Source organism: Lathyrus oleraceus, chromosome 2 (assembly GCF_024323335.1).
Source record: "Lathyrus oleraceus cultivar Zhongwan6 chromosome 2, CAAS_Psat_ZW6_1.0, whole genome shotgun sequence".
Classification (NCBI taxonomy): domain Eukaryota; kingdom Viridiplantae; phylum Streptophyta; class Magnoliopsida; order Fabales; family Fabaceae; genus Lathyrus; species Lathyrus oleraceus.
The window spans coordinates 452,783,561-452,800,830 of record NC_066580.1 but is presented as its reverse complement, the minus strand read 5'-3'; the positions used below and the strand labels follow the sequence as shown (position 1 = coordinate 452,800,830).

At 37.4% G+C, this 17,270-nt stretch overlaps 2 protein-coding genes across 2 annotated transcripts; both read left to right on the top strand.

The window, feature by feature from the left end:
- Positions 1 to 13,200: 13,200 nt before the first annotated feature.
- On the top strand, positions 13,201 to 15,514 carry LOC127123683 (uncharacterized). The gene is made up of 7 exons (XM_051053885.1): positions 13,201 to 13,404; positions 13,502 to 13,786; positions 13,873 to 14,178; positions 14,270 to 14,386; positions 14,522 to 14,827; positions 14,922 to 15,179; positions 15,269 to 15,514. The coding sequence occupies exons 1-7, from the start codon at positions 13,216 to 13,218 to the stop codon at positions 15,512 to 15,514; spliced, it is 1,707 nt and encodes a 568-aa protein (XP_050909842.1). The 5' UTR covers positions 13,201 to 13,215.
- On the top strand, positions 15,374 to 16,923 carry LOC127120294 (uncharacterized). The gene is made up of 7 exons (XM_051050705.1): positions 15,374 to 15,668; positions 15,760 to 15,948; positions 16,039 to 16,149; positions 16,234 to 16,315; positions 16,404 to 16,499; positions 16,599 to 16,698; positions 16,792 to 16,923. Exons 1-6 carry the CDS (start codon positions 15,556 to 15,558, stop codon positions 16,695 to 16,697), a joined length of 690 nt encoding a protein of 229 aa, XP_050906662.1. The 5' UTR covers positions 15,374 to 15,555; the 3' UTR covers position 16,698; positions 16,792 to 16,923.
- The last annotated feature ends 347 nt before the right edge of the window (positions 16,924 to 17,270 follow it).

The window sequence follows — 17,270 nt, the reverse complement described above, 5'->3', positions numbered from 1 at the left end:
AAATTGAATGACTACCCGCTCAGGGGTCTTAAACACTGGAACAATCACATTCACATCATCTCCCATATCCCTCGACTGTTGAATCTGGATTACATTCTCATCCATTAACTTTTGGATATCTCTCTTGACGACCATACACCCACGGGGGTTCACGCTACAGATTACACAACCATCATGGTCATGTTCACAGTCACTTATTAAACACAAAGTCTTATGCATCTCCACCAAAGATATTCAGATACGTCTCACATCAAAAACTCGGAAATCCCCTGGACATCCGTCTACCATGAACAGGCAACAAATTGGCTTTTACGTTTGGCGCTCTGTCCTCAAAGGACACCATACCAATCTTCATAAGCTTTTGAACTTCATACTTTAGTGGATAGCTGTAGTGGTAAATTCATGATCATCAAGCTATGGATAAGCTAGAGATCAAATAACAAGAGTCGCCACTGCGCTTTTATTGTTTCCAAGGGAAAAGGGAAAAAGCACGAACAAAACCCGAAAGTAAGAAGTTTTCAAATCAAAACTAATAAAATGTCAGAGATTACAGGTAAGGGGGTTGGTTACACAGAGGGAAGGTGTTAGCACCCAAAGTGTCCTAGGTACTCCTAGGGAGCCCTTTTTGTGTGCATATGTATTTTGTACAAAGTGATGTTTACAAACAAATAGAATGGAGGGATGAGAAAAGAATTCATTAATTATATTTTTGTGTTTGGCAAGACCTTTGGTCTTATGCCTACGTACCGACATAAAAATGAGGGATCAAAACCTCGTAGTTCATGATACAAATTTCAAAGTGGATGCATTGCTTTTAAAAAAAATTAAGTTTGAAATGCACAAAGGCCTAAAAATGGTTTGAATGAGTTAGTTCTTTTTGGCTTTTTGAAAGTTTAAGTCAAGTATAGTTAAGTCTATTTACAAGCTTGATTTAGAAAAGAAGTTTGAATATGCGATGGCATAAGGCCAAAGTTTATATCTTTTTTGCAAAAGTGGTCAAAGTTTAGAACAAACTAAGTTCAATCAAAGAAGGTTTTGGAAAAGGAGGGAGATGTTTTGAAATTAAAGAAATGGGGAGAAGATGAAGAGACTAATCCTATGTACAAAATTAAAAGTTTAGAATTGAAAAGATCTGACCAAATGGGTAGCAATCCAATAGACAAGAATGTCAATAGAAACCCAGAATTCCCTTGGACTTTTAGAATGAAGTGAAGGAGAATTGCGACCCAAAGCGCAGCGGAAATTGAAATTTTCTCCTTTAGAGATCCTTACGAATGGTCATGATCAGTGATAGAATATTTACCTCTTGTGACGGTTGAAACCTTTGGTGCAGATCTCTTGTAACGATCAAAACCCTTTGATGCAGACCCACGAAACGATCACGAACATTGAACGATGACAACGTCTCTACTCAGTCCACACGAACGGATTCCTTCAATCTCAGTGCTAGCTGGTACGAATGAAGGCTTTGAGTGAGAGAGAGAGAGTGAGAGAAAACGAAAATAATGCAACCGCAAAATTTTTGCTTCTGCACAAGGGTTCTATTTATAGAACCACTTGTGTGGGCTTCAAGCTAAAAGCCCACTTAAGTGTATTTTGGCCCATATCTTATAATATGCCCAAAATCACTTAAGCTCATGGTACCTTACCATATCTCGTATTCTACTCAAGTACACCGTACCTTACGATGTTCTATAACTCACTTAAGGGCACCGTACCTTATGGTATTCCTTAGTTACTCTATCTCTCATCAATCCGTCCTTTGTGTGTGACCCTGTAGGTTTTCGTGACGTTGGCAATTATACTAAATCACACATTTAATATAATAAACAGTGAGCGGTATCTAGCAACACATCACTGCTACCCAAGACACGAAAATGTCATGTGATCTGACAAAACCTTTCTGTGATAATAATTATGTGTATAATTACCCCTTTGCCCTTATGTCTATATTGAACACAAGGCATAGACCGTGTCATCCTTGTCCAGTTCAATATTGGGCCCATAGACATTTATCCTGTTATGCAGGATGGACAAATTCCATCTAGGTCACTCATGTCCCTCAGCATGCTTTGTGGAGTACCCATCAACTGTCTTTATGGTTATCCAGTTACGGACAACGTTGGATCAGCAATAAAGCACTCGACTCTACATCTAGGATCCATAGTGGTTTCAGGTCGAAGAGTGGAATACACTATTATCACCATGAGAATAACTTATGACACTTTGCATAACTTTCTATATAGTATTCTCATAGCGGGTCAATCCGGTATAAATATTACTCCTAATATTCATACCTATATTTAAGACTTGATAACTCTTTATCCATGATCCATGAGATGTGATCATCAGTCTACAAACATAATAGTCTTAATGCTTTAATGTTATCCCATTTCACACTAAAGCTCGACTACGGATACTTTAGGAATAATGTCCTTATGTTTAATGTGTTCTCATGATTAAGTCACACTTAATACATTAAACGGACTATCTATTCCAGGGACTTTATTAATCAACCATAATAAAGAGAATGCCTTTTATTATTCGATACAAGTACCAAAATGTATTGGCTTCTAGGGCTTACACCAACAATCTCCCACTAGCACTAGAGCCAATCAGGCATACCCCGTATGCCCATTGATCTAGTATAGCCATCATGCTTCTGCTGCGCAAGAGGATTTGTCAGTGGGTCAACTATATTGTCAAGTGTAGGTACTTTACATATTTTCACATCTCCTCTATCTATTATCTCTCGAATGAGATGATAACGCCTAAGTATGTGCTTGGATCGTCGGTGAGATCTAGGCTCCTTAGCTTGTGCGATAGCACCATTGTTATCATAATAGAGACCAATGGGATCCACAATGCTAGGGACTATGTCAAGTTCACTAATGAACTTTTTGATCCAAACAACTCCCTTTTCTGTATTTGAGGCAGAAATATACTCGGCCTCGGTTGTAGAATCAACAACGGTATCTTGCTTTGAACTTTTCAAGCTCACAGCGCCACCATTTCAGCAAAACACATAACCATTGTAATCATTCATATTAAAGCGTCTCAGCACCTTGTCTATGTACTCTGACTTAGGCCAAGCATTTTATGATCTATCTCTATAGATTCTGATTCCTAATATATAGGCTGCTTCACCTAGGTCCTTCGTAGAAAAGCATTTCCCTACCCAAGACTTTACTTGTTGCAGGGTAGAGATATCGATTCCATTGAGTAATATGTCATTTACATATAATACTAGGAATACAATCATGCTCCCACTAACCTTCTTGTAGACACAAGGCTCATCTTCGTTCTTGATGAATCCATATTGTTTTACTGTTTCATCAAAACGAAGATTCCATGAGTAGGTCACAGGCTCATCTTGATCCATGAGTAATACATCACCTTGATCCATATATCTCAGGTAGGTGACGTATCCTTCCTGACCTACGCTGGTCTTGTTCTACTTGAGCAGGTTGCTCTTACAACTACTTGTGTTTCCTGCTCTAATTCCTCCATAGGTGTATCAATGCCTTGTGATTCTTGAATTTCTTCAAGCTCTACTTTCCTCCCACTGGTTCCTTTGGAAATAAAATCCTTTTCTAGGAAAACTCCAGTTCGAGCGACAAACACTTTGCCCTCAGAAGGATTGTAGAAGTAATACCCTCTTGTTTCTTTAGGATACCCCATAAATAAGCATTTGTCAGATTTGGGCTCAAGCTTAGTTGAAATTTGTCGTTTCACATAAACCTCGCAACCCCAAATCTTTATGTAAGACATATGTGGTTTCTTACCACTCCATATCTCATATGGTGTCTTCTCAACCCTTTTGGATGGAACATGGTTAAGTGTGTAAGCTGTTGTCAATAGTGCATGTCCGCAAATGGAGTTTGGAAGATCAACGTGACTCATCATGGATTTAACTCATTAGGTTTCATCCTTTTAGTATTAATGTTATAAGTTGGCATTATGAGATCAAGGACATATAATCCATTGCTCATTTGTGCAGTAGCAAAGAATATATCATTCAAATAAATTGAGCAACAATTGTTCTTTATTATAAATGAAAAACCAAACTTGTCCAAACAAGAAATGGAAATAATATTCCTGCTAATTGCAGATACATAATAACAGTTCTCTAACTGAATTATAAAACTACTAGGTAAAGTTAATAAGATCCTACGGCTAAAGTAGCAACCTTTGCTCCATTGCCAACTCGTAGGTCAACTTCACCTTTTGCCAAATCTCTACTCCCTTTCAGCCCCTGCACATTTGTACAAATGTGAGAACCGCATCCAATATCTAATACCCATGATGCAAAAGTAGATGAATTAATAACAAAAATACCTGAAGTTGAAGTCTCTACTCCATTCTTCTTATCTTCCAGGTACTTTGGGCAGTTCCTCTTCCAGTGTCCGGTCTTACCGCAATGGAAGCAGGTGCCTTCTTTTGCTATGCCTCCACTAGGCTTTAAAGCAGCAACGGTGGGTTTGGGTTTGGCAACTTCCTTGCCTTTCCCTTTATCACCCTGCTTAGTGGGCCTTTTGTTCTGTCTCTTTCCATTTCCGATCATCATAATGGACTTCCCTTTTGTCTTCAGATTCTGCTCAGCTGTTCTTAACATGGCTAGCAGTTCAGGAAGAGATTTGTCCATATTATTCATATTGAAATTTAGGACAAATTGACTGAATCCATCTGGAAACGATTGCAAGATCAAATCAGTTGCAAGTTCCTTTTCGAGGGGAAAACCCAATCTCTCAAGGTTTCCCACATACCCAATCATCTTGAGTACATGGGGACCTACAGGGGCTCCCTCAGCTAACTTGCTTTGAAAAAGGGCTTTTGAAACTTCAAACCTCTCATGCCTTACTTGCTCTTGATAGAGCAGCTTCAGGTGTTCAATCATATCGAACGCTGACATGTTCTCATGTTGCTTTTGCAATTCTGAGTTCATGGTGGCCAGCATGAGAAAAGCAGTTTCATTGGCATCATCGACATGCTTCTTATAAGCATCTCTTTCTGCCTTAGGTGCAGAACTAGGAGGTTCCTCTTCAGGAACAGGTGTCTCCAAGACATACAGCTTTTTATCATGTTTGAGGACAATCCTCAGGTTTCGGTGCCAATCCAGAAAATTTGTCCCAGACAATTTTTCCTTGTCAAGGATTGATCGCAAGATGTTGTTAGAGGTGTTTGCTGTCATGGTTATCTACATAAGGATTAAGAAAATATAAGTATCATTGACATATTTAATTAGGCCTTTAATCAAATATGCTCCCACTATTTTACTCAAAACAAATGACCCTCATCATTTGATTCGGAAAATCCCGTTGGAAGATTTTCTAGTGGGTCGAGATCCATATTTCACTTCGTTCTAAGTCCGCGTATATGGATTATTCCAATCCATCATATGGATTATTCCCAACTCTTGCTTCTAAAACATATATGATATTATTATAATTAAGTTTGACCCATTGTCTTAGCAGTTGGATATTACAATTATCCCATCGCACCTTACTAATATAGAACATGCACCTCGCTTTGGCGAAACCTACATTATCCGATACTAGTCTTGATGAGTGCTAAAACTTGGAAAGCAAACATATATAATATCATCATAATTTGTTTAGTTAAGTTTGACCCATTGTTTTAGCAGTTGGATATTACAATTATCCCATCGCACCTTACTAATATAGAACATGCACCTCGCTTTGGCGAAACCTACATTATCCGATACTAGTCTTGATGAGTGCTAAAACTTGGAAAGCATAAACTTAATATTTTAGTTTGAGGGAATTGCAATTTTTATGATCTCACCGGCTTGTTTATCATATAAATCGTCTCTCACATGCATCAACATACATTCACATGCATCAACATACATACAAACAAAATGAAACAGTTATGGCCCCTAGCGCAATTGTTCTCCCAAGCCAATGAGAGAACCTAAGCTAACCTACAACGATCTAAGATTCTCCAAGCAAGATCTTCAAGGTTGTCCTCCTTTAATATTGAATTCTTCTCTAAGCTTCTCCAAGCAAGATCTTCAAGATTGTCCTCCTTTGATATTGAAATCTTCTCTTTCTTCATAACATTGTCTTCTTCTCTTTATTCATAACATTACATTCCAGAAGAAACTCGTTTTACATACGAGGGTTTGAGATGAGAAAAGAAGTTACATTAAGAGATCAAAAGGAGAGGCACGACACGCAGGTCGTATTTAAAAACCCAAAACAAAATAAAGGACAACTAAGGCCATAACTGATCACCACAAGGCAATAATAATAAACACATTGTTATTATTAAATTTTAATTCCTTTAATTAATTAAAACCAAATTAAATTTCGGCGACCGATCACACTACGCAGAGTTAGCCGGGGGTTCCGCTGCCCGGTCAGCGGACGGTGGAACCCCAAAATTTTGACTCTGAGAGTGTGACGACCGTCACAGGCGTGTGACGACCGTCACAGGCGTGTGACGACCGTCACAGGCGTGTGACGACCGTCACAGGCGTGTGACGACCGTCACAGGCAGTGTGAGTGTGACGACCGTCATGGGCGTGTTACGACCGTCACGCATCCAGTTTGTTACGCCTATTACGCTCGTCACACGAGCTTCACGCGGCCAAACTAATAGGACTTTGAAACAGTCTACGGACCTCTTCCAAAAAGCCCTAAATTCACAACTCCTTGACGGCACAACCCTTGCGCCGTCACCAACCCTAATGCGCCAATTTCAGACCGTCAAACACACCTCGATTGTTGATTCAGTATGATTGATCAATAGGTCATTGCTTCACCATACTAATGTCGGATTCCGAAGCAAATAACCATTGATCGCTCAAAGGAAAACAATCATTTAGTGTTCGAATGAATGAAACAGAAACAATATATCACATATACCGTATTTTGCATTAGGATTACTTATATCATATATAAGTTGATCGGTCTCAATTGCGTAACCTATGGACGATCGATGTATCGCTGCTTCACCATACTAATGTCGGATTCCGAAGCATAGTCAACATCAATCATCCAACTCGTACACTCATGATGCCAAATTTAATTACCCGTTTAATTAATTGATTCATTCTGTCTTTTAATCATATTAATACAAAAAATAAACAGCTATCCGATTCATGGTTTCGTAAGTGGCTCTGATACCACTGAAGGAGAATTGCGACCCAAAGCGCAGCGGAAATTGAAATTTTCTCCTTTAGAGATCCTTACGAATGGTCATGATCAGTGATAGAATATTTACCTCTTGTGACGGTTGAAACCTTTGGTGCAGATCTCTTGTAACGATCAAAACCCTTTGATGCAGACCCACGAAACGATCACGAACGTTGAACGATGACAACGTATCTACTCAGTCCACACGAACGGATTCCTTCAATCTCAGTGCTAGGTGGTACGAATGAAGGCTTTGAGTGAAAGAGAGAGAGTGAGAGAAAACGAAAATAATGCAACCGCAAAATTTTTGCTTCTGCACAAGGGTTCTATTTATAGAACCACTTGTGTGGGCTTCAAGCTAAAAGCCCACTTAAGTGTATTTTGGCCCATATCTTATAATATGCCCAAAATCACTTAAGCTCATGGTACCTTACCATATCTCGTATTCTACTCAAGTACACCGTACCTTACGATGTTCTATAACTCACTTAAGGGCACCGTACCTTACGGTATTCCTTAGTTACTCTATCTCTCATCAATCCGTCCTTTGTGTGTGACCCTATAAGTTTTCGTGACGTTGGCAATTATACTAAATCACACATTTAATATAATAAACAGTGAGCGGTATCTAGCAACACATCACTGCTACCCAAGACACGAAAATGTCATGTGATCTGACAAAACCTTTCTGTGATAATAATTATGTGTATAATTACCCCTTTGCCCTTATGTCTATATTGAACACAAGGCATAGACCGTGTCATCCTTGTCCAGTTCAATATTGGGCCCATAGACATTTATCCTGTTATGCAGGATGGGCAAATTCCATCTAGGTCACTCATGTCCCTCAGCATGCTTTGTGGAGTACCCATCAACTGTCTTTATGGTTATCCAGTTACGGACAACGTTGGATCAGCAATAAAGCACTCGACTCTACATCTAGGATCCATAGTGGTTTCAGGTCGAAGAGTGGAATACACTATTATCACCATGAGAATAACTTATGACACTTTGCATAACTTTCTATATAGTATTCTCATAGCGGGTCAATCCGGTATAAATATTACTCCTAATATTCATACCTATGTTTAAGACTTGATAACTCTTTATCCATGATCCATGAGATGTGATCATCAGTCTACAAACATAATAGTCTTAATGCTTTAATGTTATCCCATTTCACACTAAAGCTCGACTACGGATACTTTAGGAATAATGTCCTTATGTTTAATGTGTTCTCATGATTAAGTCACACTTAATACATTAAACGGACTATCTATTCCAGGGACTTTATTAATCAACCATAATAAAGAGAATGCCTTTTATTATTCGATACAAGTACCAAAATGTATTGGCCTCTAGGGCTTACACCAACATGAAGCAACACACAAATGCACAATTATATCATCTTGAAGAGTAAGGCATCAAATAAAGATGGCCACATTCAAGCTTATCCCACTACGCCAAAACAGGTTTTTGGCAGCGCCCCTTAGACAACGCTTTTCTCCAAAAGCGCTGCTACACGGTAAAAAAAAATAAAAATAAGGAAACTGAATACGTAGATGGCTTAAAGCGCTGCTAAATGGATGGTCTTAGACAGCGCTTTTTAAAAGCGCTGCTAAATGGCCTACCTTAGACAGCGCTTTTGAGAAGGTCCACCTTATACAGCGCTTCTCCCAAAAGCGCTGTCTAAGGCCTTAAAATTATTTAAATTAATCACAACAAAAGCGCTGTCTAAGGCCTACCTTATACAGCGCTTTTTAGAAGGTCACCTTAGACAGCGCTTTTGGGAGAAGCGCTGTATAAGGCCTTAAAATTATTTAAATTAATCACAACAAAAGCGCTGTATAAGGCCTACCTTATACAGCGCTTTTGACAAGGTCACCTTATACAGCGCTTCTCCCAAAAGCGCTGTCTAAGGCCTTTTAAATTTTTAAAAAAAGCGCTGTATAAGGCCTACCTTATACAGCGCTTTTAGAAGCGCTGCTATTGACCCCTCCTGTGCCAGCGCTTTCCTTCAAAGCGCTGTCTAAGGCCATTTTAATTTGTGAGCTTAGCCAGCGCTTTTCATAAAAGCGCTGTCTAAGGCCTTATTTACCAAATTTTTTTTTAGTAAATTATAATATATGAATTCATTCAGTACGTTAAGACCCATTTTGTTTCCCTCGCTCCCACAACCTTCTTCTCACTGCGTTCATACTCGTTGCGTTCATCATCACTGCTTCTCCCAAAACCTCCATTCTTGATTCCTGCGTTCATCACTCACTTCGTTCATCACCGTTTACATTTTTGTAAGTGCATTTTCTGTTCGTTTCATCTTTCTTTATTTAGGGCAGTTTATTAGTGATAAAGGTTTGCTTCTGGGTTGATTCTTTTGTGGTTCATGTGTTAGGGCAGTTGATTCTCTTGTGTTAGGGCAGTTGATTCTTTTGTGTGTTAGGGCAGTTGATTCTTTTGTGGTATGTTAACAAATGTATATATTTTTGATATTAATCACCATGTCAAAGGGAGATGGTTTGTGTTAGCTTCCATTAGGTTTCTATTATACTGATGATGAATTGTAGCAAGTGTTAAATGTGATTGTTAGCATTGGCGTGTAAGTTGGATAGGATTAGATAGAACTGTTAAAGGGAGATGGTGTTAGTGTTAATGAAATAGTTAATTAGTGTGGTTAGTGTTAGAATGAAAAACTGAAATGCAAGTTTAGAAAATGCAGGTCAGCTGTTAGACAGTTAAAGAAAGGCTAGCTTGTTAGAATGGGAATGATGTGAGTCAAAGTTAATTGAATGGAACTGCATTGACTTGGCTTGTGATACGTGGAATTGATCGAAGTTATACGTGTTGGATATTTCATGGTGAGAAAATTAACGAGAATGTTGAACAGAGGGAGAAAAGTAATACGACCTATGCTTCATACGACAAAGACACGGAAACATACGATTGTGATCGAGTTGAAGAGATTGTAGAAGCACTGGATGAAGATCTTCATGATTGTCCTGAAATGTTTGAGAGGATGGTAAGCGATGTAGAGAAACCGTTGTACAAAGGTTGCACTAAATTCTCAAGACTTTCTGCGGTATTAAAGTTGTACAACTTAAAGGCGGGCAATGGATGGTCGGATAAAAGTTTCACAGAGTTGTTGGCCCTTATGAGAGAAATGCTACCGGATGATAATGTTCTTCCTAATCGAACCTATGAGGCAAAAAAAATGTTGTGCTCTATTGGCATGAGCTATGATAAGATACATGCTTGTCCTAACGATTGCATTTTGTTTCGTAACGAATATGCAATGTTAACTGAGTGCCCTAAATGCGGTTTGTCTCGATATAAGAAAAGATTATCTCCCGCAAAAGTCTTATGGTATTTTCCGATAATTCCGAGATTTAGGCGCATGTTTCGTAGTGAAACCGATGCAAGACATCTTACTTGGCATGCAGATGAAAGAATTATTGATGGAAAGTATCGGCATCCGGCTGATTCACCACAGTGGTCGAAGATTGATAATGATTATCCTGAGTTTGGATCAGAAGCAAGAAACCTTCGATTGGCATTATCTACTGATGGAATGAACCCACATGGTCTTCAAAGTATCTCACATACCACATGGCCTGTGATTCTTATGATTTATAACCTACCTCCGTGGCTATGTATGAAGCGTAAGTACATGATGTTATCTATGTTAATCTCTGGGCCTAAACAACCAGGGAATGACATAGACGTATACTTGACACCTCTGATCGAAGATTTAAAGATTTTGTGGGAGAACGGTGTGGAGGTTTATGATGGATATAGGAAAGAAACTTTCAATTTGAGGGCGATGTTGTTTGGCACAATTAATGATTTTCCAGCATACGGGAATCTATCTGGGTATAGCATTAAAGGTCAACGTGCGTGTCCTGTTTGTGAAGACGGAACCGATACGATTCGATTGGAACTTTGCCAGAAGAATGTGTTTCTCGGTCATCGTAGATTCTTACATTCTAAACATCACTACCGTGGGTGGAGAAAAGCATTCAATGGAGACACCGAACATCGTAGAGCTCCACCCGCATTGTCAGGTGAACAAGTTTTTGAAAAGGTGAAAGATGTGCGTACTGAGTTTGGCAAGCCTTTTGCACATAAGATTGTGAAAGGTGGGTGGAAGAAAAGGTCGATATTTTTTGAATTGCCATATTGGAAGTCTTTGTACGTGAGACATTTTCTCGATGTTATGCATATTGAAAAAAACGTATTTGAAAGTGTTATCGGTACATTACTCAATATAAAAGGCAAGTCAAAGGATGGCCTTAAAGCAAGGCAGGACATGTTAAAAATGGGAATGAGAACTGAATTAGCACCCGTGAAGAAAGGAAGACGAACATATCTACCACCTGCCGCTTTTACTTTATCTAGAAAGGAGAAAAAAAATTTGTGTAAGTCTCTGAGTGAAGTTAAGGTTCCAGAAGGTTACTCATCTGATATCAGAAGACTTGTTTCTATGAAAGACCTCAAGTTGAAGAATTTGAAGACACATGATTGCCATGTTATAATGGAACATTTTCTACCGATAGGTATACGTTCTATTTTGCCAGAAAAAGTAAGAAGTGCCATAACTAAATTGTGTTTTTTCTTTAGGTCAATTTGTAGTAAGGTGATCGATCCCGAGATCTTACCAACACTACAAAAAGAGATTGTAATTACCTTGTGTGAGCTTGAAATGTATTTTCCTCCGTCTTTTTTTGACATAATGGTTCATTTAGTTGTTCATCTTGTGAAAGAGACACAGTTGTGTGGACCAGCTTATATGAGATGGATGTACCCTGCTGAACGGTATATGAAAATATTAAAAGGGTACGTGAAATCCCGAAGTCGACCAGAGGGTTGTATTGTTGAACGATACATTGTTGAAGAAGCTGTTGAGTTTTGTACTGAATATTTGTCTAACGTTCAATCGATTGGACTCCCCAGAGCTCAGATTTTCGACAAAATGGAAGGTAAAAAATTAATTGGGAATAAAATTGTGACAATATCAAGGGATGAACGGGATCAAGTTCATTTGTATGTTCTGCACAATAATAATGAGGTTGAGCCATATGTTGAAATGCACAAGGATGTACTCCGAAGGTTAAATCCGAACAGAAATGAAAATTGGATAGTTATAGAGCACAATCAAAGTTTCATACAATGGTTGAAGGATCATATTTATTTGAAGCGCTCTTCAGATCCTTCTTCGGTAACAGAAAGGTTGAGATGTTTGGCATATGGTCCAAGTTTGCATGTGTTTTCTCATAGCGCATATTCAATTAATGGATACACATTTTATACCAAAGAACAAGATGATAAGAGTACTATGCAAAATAGTGGTGTCACCGTGCTAGCTGAAGCAATGCATATATCAAGTATGAAGGACTTAAACCCCAAATATGCAAATTTGTCATATTTTGGAGTTATTGAGCACATTTGGGTGTTTGATTACGAGAAGTTTCAGATTCCCATCTTTGGTTGCAAGTGGGTGAATAGTAGTGGCATACGAATGGATAAGTCTGGATTTTTGCAAGTTGATCTTACTAGGGTGGGGTACAAAGATGAACCTTTTATTCTAGCATCTCAAGCTAAACAAGTGTTCTATGTGAATGACTCGAAGAGTACAAAATGGTCTATAGTGCTTTTCTCTAACAAAGTCACTGATGATAGCGGTGTCGATCAATGTGATATTGATGTTGAGAATGAGTCATGCATTAGACGGAATGAGTTGAATAGAAATGATGAAGTTGATGATCTTATACCGGATGAGTCATATATAAGAAACGATCATAATGAGGGAATTTGGATCAATTCATCCGTACGCATTGCTAAGAAACAAGTGATTAATATTCCAACAAAGAAAAGAAAGAGATGTTAGTGACTTAGGTAAATTATCCATGGTTTCTTTATTCTTTTGTTTTCAATTGCTTTGATTATAAGTTATATCTGATAATGCATGATTTCATTATATTTTTGTTTTCAATTGCTTTGATTATAAGTTATATCTGATAATGCATGATTTCTTTATATTTTTGAATCGTGATGAGTTTTAATGCATGTGATTAATGAAAATAGACTTTCTCCACGATTCCGGAGCCAATGGTATACTTTGTTTTTCGATTCGGACAACTTTTTCCCTGATTTTACTGTTGCTGTACTGTTACAAAAAACATGCTTCCACTCGGAATTTGGACGAATCGAGTTCATTTTTGAGTCCTTTGGCCCGTTTGTAGGCTACCATGTAATTTTCGTCCAATTCAATACACTTTGACTTTGACACTTACTTGATTTGTATTCATATTTGCTTAATATTGTGTTTATGTTTTTCTTTATTACAGATGGCTAGTAACGAGGATCACCCACATGGTGATGAGACCGTTGGTGGTGCGGAAAGGGAAATTAAACGTGGAATAACGGTTATGAAGAAAGTTATTCGAGATAGAGATCGAGGCGTTTTAATAAAAGTGCATTGGAACGAAGGTGGACAACTAATTGAGCCTAACGGTTCAACATTGACAAGTTTTATTGGTGCATTGGTAAGGAATGAAGTTCCAATTACTTGTGATAATTGGAGAAATAAACAATTGAACGAAGCTAAAGACAAAATATGGAGTGAGATAAAGGTACCATATGTGATGTTATTTGTTTTTAATGACGATTATGTCTTTAAATTAATTGTACTAACGCAATGTGTGTATGTTTTTCGTAGAGGTGTTTCGACATCGAAGAAAACAGAAGAGATCATTGTCTCAAATTGGCCGGAAAGTTACTAAGAGGGTTTAGAACCTTTTTATCAACCACCTTTCTTAGGGATACGGAAGGTACTTTTGTTGATGCAGAGCTTCCATCTAAATATGCAAGTTTGATTTCACCTAAAGAATGGGAAACGTTTAAATCCAAACGAAAAACCCAAGAATTTAAGAGTGTAAGTGAAACAAACCGGCAAAGAGCATCAAGTCCGGCGTATCCCTATAGAAAAGGGCGTGTTGGATATGGACGCTTAGAGCAGTCTATAGTAAGTATCTATAAATTGCATTGATATACTTGTTATATTTGATCATATTTTGTCATGAGTTATATTTGATCATATTATGCTTAATGTGTAGTTAACAAAGGAGAATAGTTCTGAAACATCTCTTCCGGCACATGTTTTGTGGAAGGAAGCCCGTGTCGGTAAGGATGGAAAGATTAAAGAAGACGTTCAACAAATATTTGAGAAATGTGTAAGTATAGCATTATTTAAGACAATAACACTTTGACTTTGACACTTTTGAATCGTCCAATTTCGAACACTTTGACTTTGACACTTACTTAAGACAATAACATTACTATTGTGTGTATGTTCATATGATTTTCAGGAGACTCTATCTCAATCTATAGTTCCATATGAAGACACTGATTGCAGGAGCATACTGAGTCGAGCATTAGATGTTCCCGAGTATTCTGGTCGGGTGAGGGGCAAGGGATTTGGGATCACTCAAAAATCCTTGAATATTAAAAAACAAAAGACTCCTAGCAATAAAGAACTGCAGCAAACTTTGGAAGCATTAAAAGCTGAAGTTCTTGAATTAAGAAAGGAAAGAGAAAGAGATCGAGCAGCGGGTTTTAAAGATACTAGTGACAAAGATAGTATCAATTGTAATTTTCAACCGACTATTCCAGAGGTAATTATATATCTTATTATGAAATTAAATTAGCTTAATTTATTTAATTGTCATATATACACATTAAAAATGTCATATTTATTATTGGTTTTAGGGCATTTCACCTTGTCACCTCTACTTAGCGAGACCGACTTATCGGATGGTTGGCAAGGGGAAAGTTCATAACAATTTGGGTGAATTACTTCACACTAAACCGCTCCCTACTGGATCTTTGAAAGTCTCGGTTGATATTGCTTTGGAGAAGGATGCGTTATTACCACATCCTGACGATGTTTCGGATGCAACTTTATTGGGAGATGCCATAGGTTCATTTGTTGCATGGCCGACAGACCTCATTATCGTAGGATATGAGGTATGCTTAAAACCATTATGAACCTTTAGGTATTCAAATTTTTTACGCGCATTTTACGTACACATTTTTTACATGTTAATGTTAATTAGACTCCCACAAAATCCAAAGCAAAAGATAAGGGGATTGCGCGGGAAATCGAGTCAGTTCCATCGCAAAAAGAGGTACATCACAATTATATGCTATTTAGATTCCTGTTAATTCGTCATCTTACACTTCACCTTACTAATTATATGATATTTAGATTCCTGTTGCTAAGAAGACTGAAATTTCCAAGAGGACCGGGGCTAAAAAGAAAAATCCTTCCAAGTATAGAGCGTGCCTCCATACATATTTAGAAACGACAGATATTTCGGATGGATGTGTTCGTTTAATACCTATGGATGGAGCTATTTTTGGTTTTGAGTATGCCGAGCCATTGGGTAAAGAGGATTTTGATCAAATTTTGTATCATACGCAATTAAGCGTTGGTGTTATCAACACATACATGAGGTATATCCGATCTACTTTGTTTAAATTCTTGAACAAGTTATTTACTCGTTTCATATGAATAGTCTAAATGTTAATGATGTTTTTATATAAGGTATTTATATGACAAATTGATGGGTCCGCGTGGGTTGGAGCAAAGATTCTCATTCTTAAATCCCATGAAAACGAACTTAACCGAAATGATAAGAAAACCAGATGAAGTCAGGACGTATGTAGTCGAGCGCTTTATGGCCGACACAGATAGAGAAAAGTTGTTCTTTTTACCGTTTAATACCGGCGACGGGTTAGTTCTTCAATCTAAATTCATCTGTTATAATTTTTCATATTTTGACGTCGTGTAGAAAGTTTCCATCTAACATTTGTTTTATTACAGTGGACATTGGTTGTTGGTCGCGATAAATCCTTTTAAAGAAATTGTGTATTATTTGGATTCTTTACACAAGGATTGGACAACATACCCTGCTATGAAGACGATAGTTGACACGTAAGTGCAAATAACCCAATATTCGTGTGTATACTTATTTATTTATGTGAATTGTTCTAAATATTCGTTTATATTTCATTATAGCATTATACAAACTGTTCGAGCACAAAGAAAAATTCAAGTACCAAAGAGAAAAGCCAATAACATTACATGGAATAGAGTGGAGGTATATTAATTATCACAATTTTGATTATATTAGTGATGACACATGATAAAACTTAGGATATTTATCCATATTGTTTTTCCATGTGTAGTGTCCTCGACAGCGTAATAATATAGATTGTGGATATTACACGTTGAGGTTTATGAAAGAAACTCTTCTTATGGATCGAACAGATATTCCATCTGATGTATGGATTTCTAACTTATGAGTTATTTTCATATCTAACACATATTTCTCATAATTAAATAGATTTAACTAAATCATACTATGTTATATTATTATGTAGTACTTTGATGAATATAGATGTGCTTATTACTCAAAAGATCAGTTGGATGAAATTAAAGAGGAATTGTGTCAATTCATTATCGAGCTACAGGTTTTGTGAGGTATTGAACTCTTACTTTAATTTTGAATGTGATCTGAATAACTTTGAGTGAATTCCATTTGCTTACTACAATCTTTATTTGGTGTTGTTTCAGGTTATATAGCATATTTAGAAGATAGAACTAGAATGTGTTGAAATACATTTTGATTAGCATTTTTGGAGGTTATTAGAAATGTGTAGATTTTTTGTAAAGGCAAACATTTTCAAGTATATATATAAATACTCAAAAAACTGCTGAAATTAGAAGTATATTGTGTTGAACTATAATGTGTTTATAATGCATATAGATTTTCAAGTATATGTGCATATTCAGAAGATAGAACTACAATGTGTTGAACTATAAGGTGCATATAGATTGGATTCAAGCTCCAATTTATGAAAATCTGCTGAAATTTGCAATTTACAGGTGCTAAATAATGTGGTGAAAACGTATAAAAAGATCCTCCAAAATTTGGAGTCTTAGACAGCGCTTCTAGGCAAAAAGCGCTGGTAAAGGCATTTTAATTTTGACCTTAGACAGCGCTTTTATCAAAAAAGCGCTGGCATAGGTGGTTAATTCAACAAAATATAGTG

What these genes read in the sequence shown, in the direction of transcription:
- LOC127120294 (XM_051050705.1), top strand. Translation starts at nt 15,556, where the DNA reads ATGGATGGAGCTATTTTTGGTTTTGAGTATGCCGAGCCATTGGGTAAA. An exon ending in ATGAAGACGATAGTTGACAC is followed by an intron (nt 16,150 to 16,233) that starts GTAAGTGCAAAT and finishes ATTTCATTATAG; the next exon opens with CATTATACAAACTGTTCGAG. An exon ending in GAACAGATATTCCATCTGAT is followed by an intron (nt 16,500 to 16,598) that starts GTATGGATTTCT and finishes ATTATTATGTAG; the next exon opens with TACTTTGATGAATATAGATG.
- LOC127123683 (XM_051053885.1), top strand. Translation starts at nt 13,216, where the DNA reads ATGCATGTGATTAATGAAAATAGACTTTCTCCACGATTCCGGAGCCAA. An exon ending in GCCCGTTTGTAGGCTACCAT is followed by an intron (nt 13,405 to 13,501) that starts GTAATTTTCGTC and finishes TCTTTATTACAG; the next exon opens with ATGGCTAGTAACGAGGATCA. An exon ending in GACGCTTAGAGCAGTCTATA is followed by an intron (nt 14,179 to 14,269) that starts GTAAGTATCTAT and finishes CTTAATGTGTAG; the next exon opens with TTAACAAAGGAGAATAGTTC.